Source organism: Phyllopteryx taeniolatus, chromosome 15 (genome assembly GCF_024500385.1).
Source record: "Phyllopteryx taeniolatus isolate TA_2022b chromosome 15, UOR_Ptae_1.2, whole genome shotgun sequence".
NCBI lineage: Eukaryota > Metazoa > Chordata > Actinopteri > Syngnathiformes > Syngnathidae > Phyllopteryx > Phyllopteryx taeniolatus.
Window position 1 is genome coordinate 17,333,019 of NC_084516.1, and position 22,306 is coordinate 17,355,324.

General features: G+C 40.8%; 1 protein-coding gene across 9 annotated transcripts in view; it reads right to left on the reverse strand.

Annotated features, from left to right (window-relative positions):
* Nucleotides 1–7,808: 7,808 nt before the first annotated feature.
* znf618 (zinc finger protein 618) overlaps nt 7,809–22,306 on the reverse strand; it is an 85,358-nt gene continuing 70,860 nt past the window's right edge. For all 9 annotated transcript variants that reach the window (XM_061799081.1, XM_061799078.1, XM_061799082.1 and 6 more), the window contains 2 exons: nt 16,913–18,006; nt 7,809–13,682 (listed from right to left, as the gene is read on the reverse strand). In XM_061799081.1, coding sequence (XP_061655065.1) covers nt 13,149–13,682; nt 16,913–18,006 — 1,628 coding nt within the window. In that variant the 3' untranslated portion in view covers nt 7,809–13,148. The remainder of the gene's footprint in view (nt 13,683–16,912; nt 18,007–22,306) is intronic.

Here is a 22,306-nt window from a genome sequence, read left to right on the forward strand (position 1 = left end):
TCCCATAAACCGAGTCGCCATAAAGAGTCCATTGTATTCTCACTACTGGAGGCTACCAAATTAAAGTGCCAAAAGCAAATATATTCCCGAACATTGCCGTATGTGCTGGGTATCAGATGCTATCACTGACAGCACGCTGAGCTAATGCTAAACTGCGCTAACACCGTCAGGACTCTGGCGGATTTAGGAGCCGAGTTCATCAGCGGATAAACTCGGTGTGGGGGCAATTGTCATGTAAATTTTAACTAACTGTAGCAATGGGGTGGAAGTACATAAGGGCTACCTTATTTATTCTTATTATTATTTTCACAAACAGGCTGATATTTCATACTCGATGGGTGGGCAGGCAACCCAGAGACCCAACTATTTGTATATAAGACATTAAAGAAAAAAGGACCGTTTCCATAATCTCAGGTTTCACAGAAATACAGCATTTAGTCGTCTTGATTGCCACTGGCAATAACAGGGAAGTCCGAAATTATTTGTTTTAAACATCCTATAATCTGGAATGACATACATTGGACAGGTGACACTTGTATTGGAATGATTGGAAGAGAAAAACATCATGCATCAAATGCTGTGCAGGGAATGTTTTGACACAGACCTGCATTCCGCACAATATGCCAATGATGTGGGAGAATGAACATTAGTAAGAATATTTGAGGCTGTTCCAGGCTATTAACTTGGTACGAACCAATCGTGGTAATGTCATAAAGATGTAATGGAAGACATTTTAGAGGAGGGGATGAAAGAAAAAAGGCAAATGAACAGGAGGAGCAGATTATTTGAGAAAGACGAGTCGAATTTAACTCACGCCACATCATAGTAACTTCCACGCCAAGTTACACACACTCATAAGGAATCAGTGCTGGCAATGACGTGTGTGTATGGAGAGCAAACAAGCCTGTTTTCCCCAAATCCAACAGTCCACAATGCTGCACAGCTGCACAGAATGTGTGGATCATGGCGGCGATGAATAAATGATAACAGTGAGATCTGTGTGGTTGGGAGGGATGGGGGTCGGCCTGGAAGGGGGAGCTATGAATTAGGAGGCCATTTATAGCACCGCAGCAGAAATTTAACCTTGACCTCCTTTTGGCACAGTGGCCACGCCCCTCTCAAGTCATACGTCACTTTTTTGACAGGTCGCAAAACGCCGACTGGGACATGAATCTTTTAAAATGCCTCGGAAATTCCCTATCGCGGGGGCTTCACTCGGGTAAAGGGTGGTGGTAGGATGTTTGACTTTACCTGTGTGCTCGCGCACTTCGTACAAAAGACGTTCATTCAGTTGCGCTGCTAATAACCGTATTTTAAATATTGGCCTCCGCTCTAATACACGCTGTGCCCCAATTAATCCAGCTCCCCTGTGAATCTGAAAGAATGCCTGTTCGAAAACAAACAAACAAATGCATGATAAATTGCGTTGCGACCGGAGGGTCGCCGGTTCGTATCGCCACCCAAGCGCATGTCATCGTTGTGGTCCTGGCAAAGCCATTTAACCCACATCTCCTCCGAATGAATGTGGTTGGATGTTTGGTGGTGGCCGGGGTGGCTGTAGGCTGCAAAATGAAATGAAGTGAATGAAATTTTAAAGTGTCTTTGAGTGCCTAGAAAAGCGCTATATAAGTGTAATGCATTATTATTATTACATTATTAGACGCCACACCTTAAACTTTTTTTTTTTTGCCTCAGGGAAAAAAGGTGGTAGCACTACTGGTCTGGAATCATTTTTACTACAGCTGATACCACCACATGTACTGTAACAATAAAGCACAGAGCAGACGTGGTATCTGTAAAGCTTTAGATTTGCTGAATGCAAAATTCTGGCGAGTGGACAAATAAAAGTGGACACACACGCGCAAATTGATGGATGGAAATTTTAATTTAATCATTACGTAGGTAGGTGTTCAAACTGTGCATAATGTTACAGTGGCTGACAATATGAAATATACCCATACAATTGACAATAATACGAAATTCATATTTAACTTTGCCACTTATTGAATATTTGAACACAGGCTGTGTCTGAAAAGGCCCAGTTTCGCCATTCAAAGTAAGGCCCCCCCCCCCTCTATCCCCCCGTGTCTAACACACTTTCCAAGACTTCTCTGCAACATCTTCATGCACTCGTCCGCATCTCCATTATGATGTCATCCATGTCTTCAAAACTAGTACCCCTGGTGACCCCCTTGAACTTGGGAAAGCGGGGGAGGGGGGGGGGGGGCAATCACATGGAACCAGGTCAGGTGAACAGGGTGTTTGCTACAGCACGGGGATGTTCTTCTCAGCCAGGAACTGTCAGATGCTCAGGATGTGAGCAGGCGCAGGCCACAACTTTCACATCTTCTTGCACAATGAACGAAGAAAACGGAGCAGGATTGCTTTGTAGACGTGCTGGTTGATTATCTGACCCATGTTGAAGCAGAAAACTCGTAGTTTGGGTTAGAAATATATCTTTTATGACACCAGTCCTAGAATTTTTTTTAACACCTTGTATTTTACCTGTTGTGCCTCTGGATGAAATCCAAATTGGAGTAGCTTTTTCGGCCTATCATGAAAGATTGTAATGCTATTTTATGACATGCATACATGTATATGTATCAGAGGCAGCCAGTGGAACAGGCAGGCAGTGCAGTGGAGGCAAGCCACCAGATGCAGGCTGGGGTCTTGTGAGGTCACAGCCTAGGTGGAGTGTGAGCGGGAACGACACCTGACAGCAGGCAGGCTGGATGTGTCCTGGCACTTCTGTACTTTCGCGTCACTCCTGATAAGTCAGGTGCGCCATACAGGAAGGAGATGAAGACGAGGAAGAGGAAAACGTCTCCTTCCTTCCTCAGTGAGCAGACGAGCTGGATAGATCTACCTCTGGGTCCGGATCCAGACGCCGTTCTATACGGCCCAACCACTATTAGATTAGTTTGATAAACGCTTATAATTTAAACCCACGTGTTTTCTTTTGGGCATTACAGTTGTTAAAAGTATGCACATATAAAACATACAGACCAATTGCATGCGTCGCAAGTCGCACACGACATCATTCTTCCGATCAAATGGTTCCTTCAGCGCGGCTTTGTGAGTGGTGCCAGTGGGTGTATGGAAGACAGGCAAGCGGTGTTGAAAAAGAATAAGTGTTTTAAAAGAAAACTGAGGGGAAAAAACAAGGGGGTTAAAATGTATCGTCAATCAAATGTGCATATAAGAGAGGCAGGGAAGCAGTGAGAAAGTTGTTTTCATATAAAAAAAAAATTAAGAAAAAAAAAAGATTGAAGATGATTAGTTGACATCGACTCAGCAAGTCAAATGGTTCACTCATACCAGCTTTGTGAGTGGGTAAAGATGAGCCAAGCAGTGATGAATAAAGTAGCTTTAAAACAAGAAAACTGCAAAGAAAAAGTGGTGAAAGAAGTTGAGTTAACATTGACGCAGCCAGTCAAATGGTTCATTCAAATTCTCTTTGCCGATGGCGTGACGAGGTGTACGGGAGGCATGCAAGCGCTGATGAAGAATGGTAGTTGAAAAAAAAAAAAAAAGTTATTTAACAAATGTGAATCATGTGCAACCCCAATTCCAATGAAGTTGGGATGTTGTGTTAAACAAATAAAAACAGAATAAAATGATTTGCAAATCATGTTCAACCTATATTTAATTCAATACACAACGAAGACAAGATATTTAATGTTCAAACTGATACATTTTATTGTTTTTTTTACAAATAATCATTAACTTAGAATTTTATGGCTGCAACACGTTCCAAAAAAGCTGTGGCAGGGTCATGTTTACCACTGTGTTACATCACCTTTTCTTTTAACAACATTCAATAAACGTTTGGGAACTGAGGACACGAATTGTTGAAGCTTTGTAGGTGGAATTCTTTCCCATTCTTGCTCGATGTCCAGCTTCAGCTGTTCAATAGTCTCCGTTGTCGTTTTTTATGCTTCATAATGCGCCACACATTTTCAATGGGAAACAGGTCTGGACTGCAGGCAGCCCAGTCTAGTACCCGCACTCTTTTACTACGAAGCCACGCTGTTGTAAGACATGCAGAATGTGGTTTGGCATTGTCTTGCTGAAATAAGCAGGGGCGTCCATGAAAAAGAGATTGCTTTGATTGCAGCATATTTTTCTCCAAAACCTGTATGTACCTTTCAGCATTAATGGTGCCTTCACAGATGTGTAAGTTACCCAAGCCATTGGCACTAACACAGCCCCATACCATCACAGATGCTGGCTTTTGGACTTTGCGTCCATAACAGTCCGGATGGTTCTTTTTCTCTTTGGCCCGGAGGACACGACGTCCACAATTTCCAAAAACAATTTGAAATGTGGACTCGTCGGACCACAGAACACATTTCCACTTCGCATCCGTCCATCTTAGATGAGCTCGGGCCCAGAGAAGCCGGCGGCGTTTCTGGGTGTTGTTGATAAATGGCTTTTGCTATGCATAGTAGAGTTTCAAGTTGCACTTCTGGATGTAGCGCTGAACTGTATTTACTAACATTGGTTTTCTGAAGTGTTCCTGAGCCCATGTGGTGATATCCTTTTCACATTGATGTCGGTTTTTGATGCAGTGCCGCCTGAGGGATCGAAGGTCACGGGCATTCAATGTTGGTTTTCGGCCTTGCCGCTTACATGCACTGATTTCTCCGTAGATGATGAAATCCCTAAATTCCTTGGAATTGTACGTTGAGGAACATTGTCCTTAAACTGTTGGACTATTTTCCTCACACACTTGTTCACAAAGAGGTGAACCTTGCCCCATCTTTGCTTGTGAATGACTGAGCAATTCAGGGAAGCTCCTTTTCTACCCGATCATGGCACCCACCTGTTCCCAATGAGCCTGTTCACCTGTGGGATGTTCCAAACAGGTGTTTGATGAGCATTCCTCAACTTTCTCAGTCTTTTTTGCCACCTGTCCCAGCTTTTTTGGAACGTGCTGCAGATGTAAAATTCGAAGTTAATGATTATTTGCTAAAAACAAAGTTTATCAGTTTGAACATTAAATATCTCTTAAATATCAAAATGAATAATTACTCTCCATACGAAAATCTAGCCCCGTTTCAGGTTACCAGCAAATGAATGTCAATTAAAGAAACACAACCAGGTATTACAATACAAATTCCAGGGATGACTTTACAGGCGACTGTGGACAAGGTATTATATTAAATCATAAGGTGGCACTGCCATCTAGTGGCCGTGTACACTTGGACAAAGGACCTCTGCTCATGTCCTCGAGCAGTGTTTCCCAACCTGTATTGAGCCAAGGCATATAAATACTGCATATTACATGAGAACAATCTCACAGCACCCACAGAATACCTTAGTGTGAAATCTGGGCCTATTGAATTGAATATAAAGCTATTATTGTTGTATGAATGACAACAGGTGGATAAACACGTTCATTGCTCCTTCTGCCATCTGAGCAAGAACGTATATTTTTTTCTGCCTGTCGCTATACGTCGCTGGCATAGATTGAAGATGATTAATGCGACTGCGACGACAAGTCGATTATCAAATCGCACCTTTCTATTAATATTCATGCAATTTTAACAAAGAGCCTGCAATGCAAACGACATTGTGCAAGGATAGAGAAAATAACTGTTCGTTTAAAAGAAAATGAAAATAAATTCAATCATTATCTGTAATTCAATTGAAACAAATGTTTCTGGATGAAAAATATGGTAAAAAAATACAATGTTGAAATTAAGAAAATATAACTTAGAATATGGGCCTTGTGTGTGCGTCCTAAAATTCAAAAAAGTACTCTGTTGAAGAATGACATGAATTGACACGATATCATTATTTACATTTTACAATATCTGCCGACTTTTCCGTGCAGGAGCGCTCCAAATCTTGCAAAATTGCGATGCCATTTCTTATGCACAAGCCCCTTTCAGGTCAACCCAGAGGTTGGATTCAGGTCTAACAAAAAAGGTTGAAGTGGAATTCAGACATGCAAACACCATAGGCATGAAAAAGGTGACAAAAAACCCCAAAACATTGTAAGGGGGTTGTGGGGGGGGGGGTCAACTGGGCTCTCGCAGAGAATGTTTTTGACTTGAACATAAATTAAGCAATCTAGAAGACTCTGAAGAGTACAATAAGGCAAAATAAACACATTTTCTTCATGCAGAAAAACATTTATTTACACTGCTCAAGTACATGTTGATGCACAAATTTAGGATTAAAATTAAATTTGCCTCATTTCTTTGCTTTTTTGTTTTGGCCTCCAACTTGAGTCAGGCCCATCTCCACCTGCACCTGATGCCTGCTTCAAGCTGTGCCACATCAATAGCATCCAAGATAGAATAGAATACAATTATTGTCTGTTTCACTTCATTTTTCACGATTACCAACGTCAAAGGCTAATCCCAAATGCATCCTCCAGGAAAATAATAAGTATAACATTTTTCTGTTTTTATTGGCCATTGCTAAATTTGAAGTTAGTTCATTCTGGGTTGCGAGATAATCCCTAACATCGCTCCGTCGCTTAATACATTTAACTTTAACATCCGTAAACTAATTAGATAAATATAGGGGCGATTCCTAATGAATACAAGATGTACTAGCGGATCAACTCTTGTCGCCGAAGTTACGTGTGCTTCACTGTTCCACTGGGACAACAACCAGGGCCACGACCCGCAGCACCTCAACGCGAAAATACAAAAGACCAGTGCAACAAATACGACACTGACTGAGCTGATGAGCAAAAATGTTGCTTAAGCTAAACGTAAGAGTAGCTAGAGAGGATGTCCGTTCCAGAGGTGGGAAGAGTAGCCAAATATTGTACTCAAGTAAGAATACTGTTACTTGACAATAATGTAGTAAAAAGTAGTCCTCCAAAAAATTACTTGAGTAAGAGTAAAAAGTACACAGTGAAATAATTACTCAAGCACTGAGGGAATAGTGAGTTTTTAACCGCAGCATGAACATAAAAAAAGAAATAAAAAAATTACAAAATAAAATTCTAATTCTGATGTTGCTGTGTGTGTGTGTGTGTGTGTGTGTATATGCACAACAAAACATCAGCAATTTACTACACGGTGTTTTCTCAAGTTCTAAGTGAGCTGAAATATCCACGTTTGGGCAGACAATGCCAGAGAAATACTACAATACATGAAAGCTGTTGTTTTTGTTCGTCTACATGTAAACACGACGTGCACGCCGTTGCCTTCATGGTAACGACGACCTTCCCAACATGACCGTCACGCACGCACGACGCTCAGCCGGGCTGACTTACCGAGTTTTAATACCTATGCCCGAGAAGCCCAATAGAAGACATTGTGTGAGGTCATGTGACTTTCTTGTGTCGTTTGATTGGGGAGCAAACGTCGCCAATGGGGAAGTCTACGTCGTAGTCTCGCTCAGGAAATTGTTGACAAATAAGCAATAATGGATCAATAAAAGTAGCGACAGACAAAAGTAAAAGTACCGTTCCTTTTTTTGTCTTTTTCTAGTCTCGTCAACTCTAGTGATTTATCCAAAGCCGGTCCCGAGCGCACAGGCGGAACCTCAGGCCGATGCGCCAGCATATTAGTTCGTCGCGGAGTAATATTCACAATTACATCTGTGTGTGGATGGTGGATGTGTGGAATGGATCAAGCTGCCAGCGCTGAAGAAGTACGAAACAGTCTATGACGACAGCGACGGTGACCCTCCTCCCCCTCAGAAAAACTCGTCGGATCTGTACGATTCACGGAAATGGCCTATTTGGAGTTGAAAACGGCAAATTTCGCCGAAAGGCGAATGATTTGCATGTATGTGAATTTTTCTCTTATGACACACAAGTGTGGTCATGTACACAAGACTTTAGACACAGATTCGGAGTTTATTCAAACATCACATACTACAGTGGGTTATGTAGTCCAGAAACAGTTTTGAACAGCGCTGCCATTAAATGACACAAAACAACAACAACAACAACAAAAGACACTGAACCCTTACTTTGCCATTATATAAAAATAGTGTTGCTACAAAAGTATAAATTAGGCTTACTAATAAGACAACTCGTGGGAATCTACTCAGGAAAAAAAAAAAAAGAGAGACAAAAGGATCAAACTTGTGTTGTATAACAGTAGAAAACGAAGAAAAACGCCTGTAAAATAGGATTAAAAGCAATATACTGTTATTAACCTGATTTGATAATGCAGACTAGAATCCAAAGAACACATCTCATTGTTAGCATATTTTACAATTGATGTCTGAATAAGTTAAAATTAAACTTAGAGCGGCTGGGCTAACAGTATCTAAGTTGAGTTCTTCGATCATATCAAAAGATCTTTTTTTTCCTCCTTGAAATGCTACTGTAGAAAAAAGAGGTATGTTATCAGCGCTATCTACTTTGTCTCTGAATTGACGGCGCCCCCTCGTGGCATAAAAACAGCAGTTCTCTCGTATTTACATAATACATCCTCGGAAAACGGATGACGTCAACCACGCATTCGCACCAGCCCTATGATCAGCAGTACCTCGGCCACCTGACCTCCCCACCCGAGAGGCTCAAATTCAGTCATGGAAAGAACCCCCCCGCCCCCCCCCCAAAAAAACAAACAAAAAAAACACTGGCTTCAAACCGTCTCATAAAATCTTATTCAAAAGCATGCATAATAAATCTTAAGATAGAATTCTCATTTAAGCAAAAAACAACGCTAGTTCTCGGGTTCAATTACGTTGACGTGATCATCGCGACGTCCACTGATGGCATTTTGTCCCAGAGCGTATCCTATTTAAAATACATACTTTAAAAACGCTATTAGAAATCCCTTCATTATATTCCTGGCGCAGAGAAAAAACACAAACTTCAAACCATGTTTGTTTCTTTGAAAATGAGCAGCAACACTACCTTTTAAATATTGAGGTAAACCATTGAATTGGTTAATTTAAAATAAAGTACATTTTCCCTGTCCTCATTTAAAATATATTTTAAATGGCAATCATATAAGGATCAAGTGATGGCTAAGAACTCTGATTGCTTAGCATTGTTTATTGAGGAAAAACGGTGTGCACGATTTGACTGCAACCAGCAGAGACGCTGATGATGTACTCAACTAGTTGGTGCTATTTGTTACATAGCATAACATGAAAAATTGACTTTTTAAATTGCTTGTATGCAAATGTGTCTCTGGGGGGCCTGCTGAGCCATCAAGTGTGAAATTAAACCACCAAGTAAAGCTTGAGTTATTTGCCAATTTCTGAAGATGTTAGCTGGCTGCACTGCTACATAACAGTGGAACTAATTTACATAACTACCCAACCCATGACACGAGAGCAAGGCAGGCCAAAGATCCAGAGCCACTTTCAAGCAATTGCCGGAAAGTGTTCATGCACTACACAGTGTAGCATATGAACTGCCTCAATGAGTTAAAAGGATGTTTTCTCTACGAGCGCTGGCTTTCTTTCCTTCCCTTTCTCCACATTCTTGGCTCCGTTTTCAAAAGGACTAGAGGCCAAAAGCTGGTGGCAATGCGCACACTCGCTCGAGAGATTTAGCCTGCTGTTGCACATACAAGAGCAGGCGAGAGGCAGCCGTGTGAAGACTAATCGCGAGGGTCGGGCTCTGCTCCAGTTTTCAAGATGACGAGCCCTGGGCTCGCCTTTGGCCTAACCCTCATCCTGGCCTATGTACTGGCCAGGATGATGGCTGACTCTCCTGAATAAGACAAATCATGCCATTTCCCACCAAATGGGCTAATTTCAGGAAGACAAGAAATAGGGTGTATAGTGTTCTGTAATAGCGGCACGGTGGCCGACTGGTTAGAGCGTTAGCCTCACAGTTCTGAGGTGCGGGGTTCAATCCCCGTCCCCGCCTGTGTGGAGTTTGCATGTTCTCCCCGTGCCTGCGTGGGTTTTCTCCGGGCACTCCGGTTTCCTCCCACATCCCAAAAACATGCATTAATTGGAGACTCTAAATTGCCCGTAGGCATGACTGTGAGTGCGAATGGTTGTTAGTTTCGATGTGCCCTGCGATTGGCTGGCAACCAGTTCAGGGTGTACCCCGCCTCCTGCCCGATGACAGCTGGGATAGGCTCCAGCACGCCCGCGACCCTAGTGAGGAGAAGCGGCTCAGAAAATGGATGGATGGATGGATAGTGTTCTGTAATTCTTGCTCCTTGGGGTATTGTGACAAAGATGCTAACAAGATGCTTTGGGAAATGTTTAAAATTTTGATGTTCACAACTATTATTAAAAGATTAATTAAATAAAGAAATATGATATGCACAAACTTAACATGTTTACCCATAAATATTACATTAAGGTAATCCATTAATTGCCCATTAATTAAAAGTTGATCAAGAAAATGTACTCAAATGCCCATCCATAATTCCCAGATCTTGGTCGCACAAAATCAGGTTACACTTCCAATGCCTCGCAAAAACACATGATTTTAAAAAGAAAAGAAATATAACATTAAATGATAAAAATCAGTGTGTATTTTCAATAAACTATAAGCTATTTTTTTTGACAAAAGTCACCAGGAACAGTAAAAAAAAAAAAAAAGTGTGGTGTCTATGACAGTTTGTGAGAGTCAAGCTCTGTGTTTATAGTTTCAGATTCTTCCACTGTTTAAATACTGTAGAATGTACTAATATAGTATTATTTGAAGACAGATCATACCCTTATCTTATTATAGAACACAGCACCATGGGCATGCTCATATTGAGAAGCAGCAAAAAAAAATAAAAAATATCACTGGGATGTTGCAGAAAAGGCAATGAATTAGCAACAAAGGCATTTTTTGTTGACAAAAGGTAATTGATAAACCCCTAAGGTAGGGCGGAAATAACCCAATACCAGAGACCACAGAAAACTTCCATTCATCTAAGGCATTTTAAGGAGGTATTAGCCCGCCCCAAAAAAATAAAAGAACGACTTCATTAGAGTGGAAACTCTGTGGCCGTTAAGGATGGGAAATGATTAGAATTTAGGGATTCCGATTCCATTATCAATATTGTTTATTGATCTGTTTCCTTATCAATTTAAGATTCTCATTAGGAAAGGGAATGAAATACAAATGATATCAATGTCAGAACCAAATATGTTTCTGCTGAATATTGCATGCATTTCCCTCCTTGACAAAATTAAAGCTTTGTTAAAGTGTTGCAAGCCCCCAAGTATCATCTTTATTGCGTGAGCACTCTATAGCCGAACTTTAGAGTGCTTTTGCCTTGATGCCATGTTGGAAAAGTTTAGAACCAAAATACGTGTGACATCATGATTCATTTGTAGCGCAAGAGGAATCCATAAGCGGAATCACCAGGACAGCAAACAAATGATTCCTAGGAATTGAATTACTGGTTTTGATTCCCATCCCTAGTGGCTATGCTAGTGCATCTGTCTCATGATACAATGCGTTTCTTTCAAATGACACTACAAGCTGTATTTTTGAGAGCGTACGCATGTACCTCAATATGGAGGTCAAAGCATGGTGAAGGAAATGGCAGGCTCAATCGTTTCTGTGAGAGATTTGTTTTGATTTCCACAAAAAGAGAGAGTGATTGACAGTGGGAGCAGTGTGTCTGCCAACAGTCGGTTTTAGTGGATTCTGTTATGTTTGCCCTAATAATCATGTAGCTTATTGCCTTAAGAAATCAACACATTAAGCCCCACTTAAGGAAGACTAAACTATAGTGATTAAAAAAAAAAAAAAAAAGGTTCCTATAAGCAATGTTTACCAGCACGAAGGCTACTCAAATTACTGCTGTTTGCCTGTAAATAACAGAAAAACAAAATAATAATAATTAAAAAAAATAAAAAAATAAATCGACAGCAGGTCAGCATGTTTCTCTTCAGAAAGTTAGCTAAAACAGCCTTGTGATTTAAATATATTAATTACAAGCTTGGCTGTATCCAAAGTATGACGCTAATTGTTACCACAATAATTGCGAAAACCCCAAAAGTCTGATCAGAGTTGTCACACGTGCCTTCGAGCCAAGCACTGCGGCAGCACATGTAGCAGCATGAGACAAAGGCTGGATTTACACCGCATGATTTAAGTGATACAATTCCAATTTCTTGCTGTCCAGTGCTACAATGTGGATCTGTGTCATTGAAGTGTAAATGGATTTAAAAAAAAAAAAAATAATAATAATGCAAGGAATCGGATAGCTTCAGATAAAAATCAGGCCTCTTTTAAAATGTGGATAAAAATCCGATATGTAAAGGACAGTCTAGTCTAGTCTAGACAGTCATCGATACAAGCTCGACATCATCCATATACACTGATGGTGACATACACACACCCAAATGCGTGTGTATGATTGAAAAATAATTGCAGAGGACAGCCAGTGAAGTACTGCTGAGGCTACCCTACTTTAATTGTAATGTTTAATAGTTTTATTATCTATACATTGTTTTCTTTCATGTTGTCACTGCCTGGTGTTGATGATGCGTGTATAGTTATTTATGAGGAATTTGGTCTGTGCAGAAGGGTTGTTTCATGTGCTCCGTCAGGGTAAACACAACTATACAGCTTGTCACTTGAAATGTAGATGCACTGTAAATGGACATTTAGAAGAAAAAAAAAAGTATTAAAGTTAAATCGGAACTGGCCACTTAGGCCTGCCATGTAAATCCAGCCAAAGAAAAGAACCAGCGGTCGGTGTTAGCGTATTAGGAAAGCATAAGACTGTAATCAAAGTTGAATATATTTCACCTTATTGAAAAGGTGATTGGTTTAGCAGTTTTAGGGGAGGCTGCTGTAATAACAAAAAATAATAATAATTCCAATCTCTGTGCCATTGCCACAAATTTGGTAGTGAGACTTAAGAGGTGCAAAAGGCAGTGAAAATTATGAACCGTTTGTGATCCGGCATCAACTGCGAAAGCTAAAGTATTTATGCCACCAACCTCGCTCATACTGACCTTACCTGCCATCCCCTAAGTCTAACAGCATGTAGTCATTAATGCAGTTGAGCCTTCAGGCCAGACCAAAGAAGCTTGCCCAAAACTCAAACAGCTGTAGTTCCAATCCGAAAGCACTGAACATCTCCATGTCATTGTGTCCTCAATACAGTATGTGATAAGCCTTATTGTTCCAAGTGCTTGCAACCTAAAAACATCTTTTTTCGTCTGTCCATACACATTTAAGGTTTACACTCGGTCTAAGCCTATATAGGTAAGTCTCTGGTGGGAGGAGAACGTTTGGTCTGTTAGCCCATGTTGGAGCGAAGGAAAATTAGTTTGTTCATTTCTTCAGCGGTTACCTGCTGCCTCCTCTTCATGGCCAGGCTCTGCTCGCACACAGTTACGCATTCGCTTCGTATGCCCACCGCGGGCACAGCCAGGAGCCACAGAGCAAGGCGGGCCAGCCTGGGGAACTTGTTACCCAGAGTTGAGCTCCAATAGTGGAAGAGATCTGTGGTGCCTTGGAGGAGAGGCTCCGCCAGGTACTGGAAGATCTCTTGCCTGACATGGCTTTGACTCCCGTCATTGCCAGACAATGTCACCCTCGAAAGGCCACCGTTGTTTCCGGCCCCCTCAACTCGGGTTATTTTGGGCATGGGCGGCCCGTCATTGTCCCGCTCCTCGCCGCACGACGCCCCTGCACCAGTTATGCCAGCGTCCTTGGTTTCGGCCGCAAGTTCGCACGCTCGGGAGATTATATCCTCGTGCTGGTAAGCCGGTACTGAACGTAGCTTGAGCTGAGGGTCCAATACCATCGCCACCTGGTGGGCTCGCTCAACCTGGGGACAAGAAGGATGTTTCTAGTATTATTACCATGGTTTATCCATCCATCTTCTTTAGCTGTGATTCCCAAATATGGTGCCTTGGCATACTAGTGTGCCATGAGAGATAATCAGGAAATCCAGTTTCACTTAGTGCTGGGCGATACGGCCTCAATTTGATACCATGATATTTTTTTCCTAATGTCAATATTCGATGAGTCGATATGTGTATTAAAGTTTATAAATACATAAAATCGGACGACAGCAAATTGATTTACTTTATAAAGCCGGAAGTTTACTTAACAATGATAAACATCGCAAATAAAATACATTTCTTTTCCCTGCAGGTACCAGTATTACAAAATATAATCTCAAAATAAGCCACTGTAGTCGTCTGACCTGATTCTCGTCCAGCTTCCTAGAATTTGAGGGATCTATAAGTCCTTGTGCAATTGTCTCGCCAGTATGATCAGTCTGCAAACAGCTAGTGAAGTACGTTGCACTGTGCGAATACTCCAGCAGTCAGTAGTCGTAGGAGGAAAATAAATAAATAAATATATAAAAAAAAAAGAAAAAAAAAAAAAAAAAAAAAGTGTTTTTCAGCCGACACGCTTGCCATAACGTTCTGACTGACATTACTGTAAAATTCAGGCAATGCTTCCGCTACGAAATATTTCCTACTGGGCAACTCGTATCTGGGAACCAGTGTTTTCATCAGATTGTTGAATCCATTTTTTCCATCTGTATTAATAGGAATCATGTCCTTGGCTACAGAATATAGAATGAGATTATTGACGTTACCTCCCTCCATTTGGCGCGCAATGTCTCATAACAAGAGGATCTGAACATAGATCTTGTTAGGTTTGTTTTGTTGACGTTATGGGAGCGGCACACGGAGTTATGGCTGTCTTTAGTGTGATACATGCATCGCACTGGATAACTTCCTTCATCTTCATGGGATTTTACAGGGATATGCCGGTCTTTGTCGCATTGCATATGCGTTACGTGCCCTTTTTGGGGACTATTTCTGACTTGAAAGTCACTGGCATCTTCTCCTCCATGTTGTCTCCGCGCAACATGAGCTGCCGCAGAAGTCTCACGGAGAAGCCAAAAGTATAGAAAATAAAATCGACAATACGTGTTTAACATAGAGCACGAATAAAATATTGATCAAATCGAGCTTCACCACATATCGCCGGAGCTGCCAACCTATAAAAATTCACTTCCAGAACAATTTGTCCAAATTTTTCAGAATTTCCATACATCCATCCATTTTCTTTACCACTTATCCTCACGAGGGCCGCGGGCTGCTGGAGCCTATCCCAGCTATAGTTTCAAAATTTTGGAAAGAAAATTTTCGTGCAACAGCCATAATCATCAGTAATAAATTATGGCTTCAATATTTGTCAATTTAATGTTTTGATTACATCAACTTGGTAGTGCTAGAAGCAGTAGCAGCCTGGATCAAAGTACCAGTGTATGAGATTTCGACGTTCCATCAAAAATATCTGTGTCTATGGATTAATTTACCTTTGCCAATTCTGTTTTCAACCCTGGTAACAAAAAACCCAAGTCTATTAAAGCAGATTAATCGGATCTCAAACATCAAAATTAAAAATCAGCACTCTATTTTGCAAACAAAGAAATAGGATTGCTGATAGATTGAAGTGGATAGTTTGTGTGACAATAATTTTGGTTTCTATTTTGTGCAATGTACTTGTACATGTAAGAAGAAGAAATGTAATTCGTCTTTTCTATGCTATTTATATTATATACGATTTACAGTAAATTATATCTAAAATTGCTGCTGAAACAATGTAAATTTCCCCATTGTAGGACTAATAAAGTCTATCTTATATTACAAATATTTATTAATAATAATAAGATACTTTTAACTTGCCCACATTCTGAAGTGATGTGTGCAGTGGCGCACTAATTAATTTCCGGTTCACACGCGGCATCCTGCGTGGATGTCTATCATTTTATATTTATATCTCTAAACATGGATTAATTGGCCCGTTATTTTGTTGTTCAAAGTGTGTTACTCTCCGAGAAAACATGGTTCCAGCCAGACCTATGTGGCAAGTGTATTGTTTCACCAATCCACTTATTTCAATGTTTTGCGACTGCATGACACGATATCAATTAGCATGGCTTTGACATTTTCTTCACGTCTTCCCTTCGTGACACTTTGTTTAGAAGTGTGGTAAGAAGTGTAGCTTATTCGCTAGCATGGAGCCAATGATCAGTGACTTACAATGCGTTGACACAGAGAGAACTTTCACCTCTGCAGGTTGGTAGCCGGGGGGGGGGGGCATAATAAAGCATGCACAGGTGCTTGTGTTCAATTTGGACGCGCCTGTAACACTGGATTTTTTTACCCCAATATCCGGAACAATCAGTGTTACGGCCGTAGCGAGTCAACATTCAGTGATTTCTGATAACAAAATACAGACATTCCATAACATTTGGCAGCTCTGTATCACCCAGCACTAATTTCACTTAGTCTGAAAATGATCATTTATTCATTACAAATACATCTTTCATCTTGTATCTATGCTGGCAACGTATAGTATAGTCAGAGATAGCAATTAAATGCTATTCAATTAGATGGCAGAAGGTACAAGAAACCCTATGCATCCACCTTTTGTCATTCATGCAACAGAATAAGTCATGGATTTCTGTGAGTATAACTGCTTTGGGTTCAATTAAAAAGGGCCAGATTGACATTTTTGTTTGGTGAGATTTTCTCTAATGGAAAATTGGTGCCTTAGTCCAATAAAGATTGGGAAAGACTGATCTATAGCACTTGTCCTCATTAGGGTAACAAGTGACCAGGACCCTAACCAAGCTGACCTTGGGCAAGAGGCAGGGAAACCCTGACCTGGATGCAGTGCACATATAGACAAAAAACAGTGACACCTATGGATAGTTTATTCATCAATGAATTTACAGTAACATGCATGTTTCTGTATTGTTGGTACATGGAGAAAACCCAGGCAAGCAGAGAGAACATGCAAACTCCACATAGGAGGCCTGAGCAGAAGCAGATGTGCTACGCTACCATGCTGCATGCATCCCATGGAGTAATAGCACAAATCTATATAAAAAGTATTGAGTATCTAAATGAAGTTAGCTCTATTATTATTGTTTCTTATGGGAAACTTCAGTAGAGATTAAATCCATTTTAGTCCTAACATTTGCAATGATTTAGGAAACATTGCAACTTGTAATAAGAAATACACTACCTTGAAGTTCTCCTTGAGTGCTTCTAGGAAGTAGTGGCAGAGTTTGCTGGCCATGCCGGTTCCCGCCTCTCCGGCTTTGGAAGTGAAGAACTTCTCCAGGCGCAGGTAGACGGGAAGCACCTGCTGCAGGGTGGGCCTCCTCTGGCTGCTCAGCTCCAGTGCTGCCAGGCGAAGAGGGGCCAGCAGACAAGTCAACGTGCCTAGCAAATGCTTGTTGAGGCCCTGGAGCAGCGGCGCTGTGGACTTGCTGCGTCCATATGTCTCACAGATGCGCTCAAAGTGAGTGTGGACCTGCAGAAGGGCCTCAGCCGTGCGGTCCCAGCAGGGAGGGGTGGGGCACTGTGCAGCGCTGACCTGCGCTCCTTCTTCGGTCGTGCTTAGGGAAGTGTTGGTGTACTGCTCCTCCCTCAGTGCCAGTGTGGTGGAGGCGGAGATGTCTTTGCACATGGCGAGGAGTTCGGCCAGCTCGTGAAGGCCTCGAGCCTGCAAGCTACGTTTACCCAGGACGGCCTGGACCACAGCGCCGAGCGAACACCCTGCGCAGCGCAAGCATATCCTGCCCCTGCCACTGAGCGGGGATGCCCCAAATCCAGCCGCCGACACCCGAGGTTCTGCCAGGTACACAGTGCGAATGTCTGACATCACAAACTCAGACAGCACATTCTGGACCCAGTGGTGAATCTGCTCCGGCCCCTCCCTCAGCTCCGCCTCCCGCACACCAAGCACATAACGTTTCAGTCTCGAGCCCTCCACCTGGTACGCCGTCAGAACGTAGCAAGCGTCCGGGCCTGACGTCTGGGAGTGGCATGTGACAGCGATGCCCAGAGAGGCGTTGGAGCCGAGGGCGCACGTCACCTTGACCTTGACCTGGTTGTACATGCGGGGTAGCTGACGCAGCGCCAAGGCACTCATGTTGCCGAGGGCGTCGCGGGTGGAGTAGGCCCCGTGACGCGCCCCCGTGTCCACAAGCGTTTGTGCCAGCTTGAGGAAGTCCTTGCTGTTGAGCACGTTGAGCATGTTCAGATCAGAACACATTACCCGTAAGAGACGCTCAGCCACCTGTAGCCGCTCCTTCTCAGGCAGTCCATTATTCTCTGGACAGAAAGAAACAACATTTAGAACAAAAAAGAATAAAAATAGATCATAATGAACCTCGACTGAGTTGAATGGGTTCAGGATTTATATTTGGCAACATAATTTACAGTGCAACATCTAAGGTAGAATACAATTTGTTCTTAGATGGTAGTAAAGAGCTCTGGCTTTGGATTTTCATGGAAATGCAATGTGGGGCAGCACAGTGGCCTAAGAGTTAGCATGTCTGACTCACAAATGTGTAAAAGGTGTAAAATGTGAGTGTGAACGGTTGTTTTTATAAGATGTGCCTTGTTATTGACTGGTCCAGGATGCTCCACCTCTTTCTCAAAGTCAGCTGGGATAGGCTCCAGCTCATCCGCAACCCTAGTAAGGACAAGCGCTATTGAAAATGGATGGATGAAAGTAATTTGTCCAATCCATGGTTAAACTGTGACTATCATAAAAGCTTTATCAACTGTACACTGTGTACAGTACAATTTTAACATTCCTAGATGTTGACGAAAAATGTTTGTCAGAGTCAACATCCTTTTTTTTTTCCTGGTGAAAACAAGATTTCATAGAAATGCATTTCCAGGGTTTAAGTCGATGACTAAATGTATTGAAATTTTTGTCAAAGAATAAAAACGAGACGAAAATGTCTGTCAAAGACAAGATTCAATCATTATTAATTTAGTTTGACGAGGTAGGAGGAGTTATATATTATGTAACAGGTTAAAAATAATTCTGTATACAGTTCAACTGCGCAATACAATCATTAATATCACATTATTATATAAATAGTATTACTATTATATTACATTACTATACTACTGTTATAACCATAATCATTAATATGGCTTCAATATTTGTGATTTCAGTGTACTTATTGCATACACCCTGTAATGGCGGACGCAGTTGCAGTCTGAACGAAGGTATATGAGATTGCAAAGTGACATCGTCAAAAATATCTCTGGATTAATTACCGTAATTTTTCGTATATAATGCGCACCCATGTAGAATGCACACCCCAAAAGTTGACCTCAAAATTCTGGAAAGACCCTTCTACCCATGTATAATGCATTTTTACAATGCATGATTTTGCTCCTACCCATATGATCAAAATGAAGTATTTTTTCAAAGATTTATTCTGAATTTAAACACTTTATTTGAATATGTAATACTTATTATTAATACTTATTGTTTACTTGCTCTTATTTTGAAATTCCCAGCCTTACTTTTATTTAGTAAATGAGAAAACACACAGTTGTGCTCATGTGTTTGATTAGCCAGACAGAATTTGTAATTTGTGTACAATTCTTTCAAGAAAACATTAAGAGCTAGGCAAAACACATTTAATTTTATTTTAATGGGATTCAAATTAAACTGTCAAGCATTTCAGAAAAGCATTATCATTAAACAAAACATAACCATAAAGAAATTAATGAGGGTTGTTGTTCAGTCATATTAAAAAAAAAAAAAAAACTATTTCAAAAATTCTGCCAGGGTATGTAAACTTATGAGCACAACTGTACATACAGTATATGCAGTCATACGTACCCCTGTCATATTGGAATGAAAGTGTAGGCGACACCTTTTTTGTAACCTCAAGGTGGCGGCATATTAGAATGAAAGTGTACACCTTTCTCATAACCTCTAGGTGGTGGTGACATTGGAAAGAAAGTGTACAGCTTTTTCATAACCTCGAGATGGCGGCATACATTTATAAAAGCTTTTTCATTTTCCCCTATACCCATGTATAATGCGCACGATTGACTTTTGACAATTTTTTGGGGGGGAAAATGCACATTATACACAAGAAATTACAGTAATTGTTTACCGATTCTGTTTTCAATAATATTAAAGAAAGCAAATTTATGAAATTAGATTAATCAGATCTCAAAAGTCAAAATTAAAACTATTTTGCAAACAAACAAATAACATTGCTGATAGATTGTATTGGATAGTTTATGCATGCACAATAAATTAGATTTCTATTTTGTCCATTGTACTTGTACAAATGTCTTCTCTTACATGCTATTTTTGTAGTTCCTGTATCCACTTTTGCTGCTGAAACTATGCAAATTTCCTCATTGTGGAACTAATAAAGGTCATCTTACATAAAACCCCAATTCCAATGAAGTTGGGACGTTGTGTTAAACATAAGTAAAAACAGAATAAAATGATTTGGAGATCATGTTGAACCTATATTTAATTGAATACAGTACAAAGACAAGATATTTAATGTTCAAACTGATAAACTTTATTGTTTTTAGCAAATAATCATTAACTGAGAATTTTATGACTGCAACACGTTCCAAAAAAGCTGCAACAGGGTCATGTTTACTACTGTGTTACATCACCTTTTCTTTTAACAACATTCAATAAATGTTTGGGAACTGAGGACACTAATTGCCGAAGCTTTGTAGGTGGAATTCTTTCCCATTCTTGCTTGATGTACAGCTTCAGCTGTGCAACAGTCCGGGGTCTCCGTTGTCGTATTTTACACTTCATAGTGCGCCACACATTTTCAATGGGAAACAGGTCTGGACTGCAGGCAGGCCAGTCTAGTACCCGCACTCTTTTACTACAAAGCCACGCTGCTGTAACACGTGCAGAATGTGGTTTGGCATTGTCTTGCTGAAATAAGCAGGGGCATCCATTAAAAAAAAAAGACGTTGCTTGGATGCCAGCATATGTTTCTCCAAAACCTATATGTACCTTTCAGCATTAATGGTGCCTTCACAGATGTGTAAGTTACCCATGCCATTGGCACTAACACAGCCCCATACCATCACATATGCTGGCTTTTGAACTTTGCGTTCATAACTGTCTGGGCAGTTCTTTTCCTCTTTGGCCCGGAGGACACGACATCCACAATTTCAAAAAACTAAACTGGGCTTTATCTTGTCAACTCATAAGCGCGACCGGATACACTCATTACCATGGCGACGACATTGCTACAAGTGTTTAATAAGAACAAAATGTGGAAAAACGTATCCTGTTGGTTACCGGTGCTCGGGAGATTAAGTTCATTTATGGCTTGCTTGAGGTATGTTAACATACTTTTAATACGATACAGGTCGCAAGCAGGCAACAAAACGTTATGTAGCCTATCAAGCTAGTGGTAGCACTAACGGTTGTGAGTAAATATGCAGGCGTTATGTTGAATCAAGTCTCTCTCAAACTCTAAAGTTTCAGTGTGTGTGAAGTAATTTAATTATAATAAAGTAATTCAACTGCAGCAAGTTAGCTCTCATTATTTCTGTCAAATGTTGGTTTGACCTGACTGATTAGAATACATGACCTGAATAGAGCAGTGATTTCAACCTTTATGGCGCGAAGGCACATATTTTACAATTGGAAAATCTCTCGGCACACCAACAAACAAAAATGTCACAAAAAGTAGATACACAGTAATTATTGTATGTACTTCCTCCCATCTAATAGAAGAGCATTTATTTGTTCTGTCTGTCACTATGCCTCATTGGCATAAATAGAAGAACAAAGATAATTTGTTTCTTGTAAATGAATACTTTTTTTGAGCAGTTAAATAGAATTTGATAATTTCCCACGGCACCCCTGAAGATTGATCATGACAGACTAATGTGCCACGGCACACTGGTTGGAACGAGAAAACGAATACTTTAAGATAGTCAGTATACAGTACACAAGTATATACAGTAAATTAACAAGTCATTTAAATAAACACATTGCTCCATCTCATGATCAGATCGGTGATTGGTTATCGTTTTTTTAAACTCGCTGATCGGTGACCGGCCCCAAAAATCCTGATTGTGTAAAGCCTAGTATTTGTAATAAAGTTTTCTTATTCTAGATTCAGTTGAGTTTTTTTTTGTTTTTTGTTTTTTTAATATGATACAGTTTAACATTATATATCTGGAGAGAAGGGAAACATGCACAATCATAGTCAATTTCCAATAAATATTGAGTTTGCCTATGACTTTGTCCCAATTTTTAATTTGGCCCACTGTGAATTTCAGTTTGACACCGCTGCACTAGAGAGAGCCCGCTGATCTAGGTGAATGTAATGACTTACAGGAAGTGAATCTAAAGTTTATATATTACCCAACGTCAGGTTTCGTTGACTATAATCTTTTGGCATTTTATTAACTAAAACTAGACAAGGTGGAATGGTGGGCGACTGGTTAGCACATCTGCCTCACAGTTCTGAGGACTGGGGTTCGAATCCCAGCCTCGCCTGTGTGGAGTTTGCATGTTCTCCCCGTGCCTGTGTGGGTTTTCTCCGGGCACTCCCACATCCCCAAAACCCGCATGGTAGGTTGATTGAGGACTCTAAAT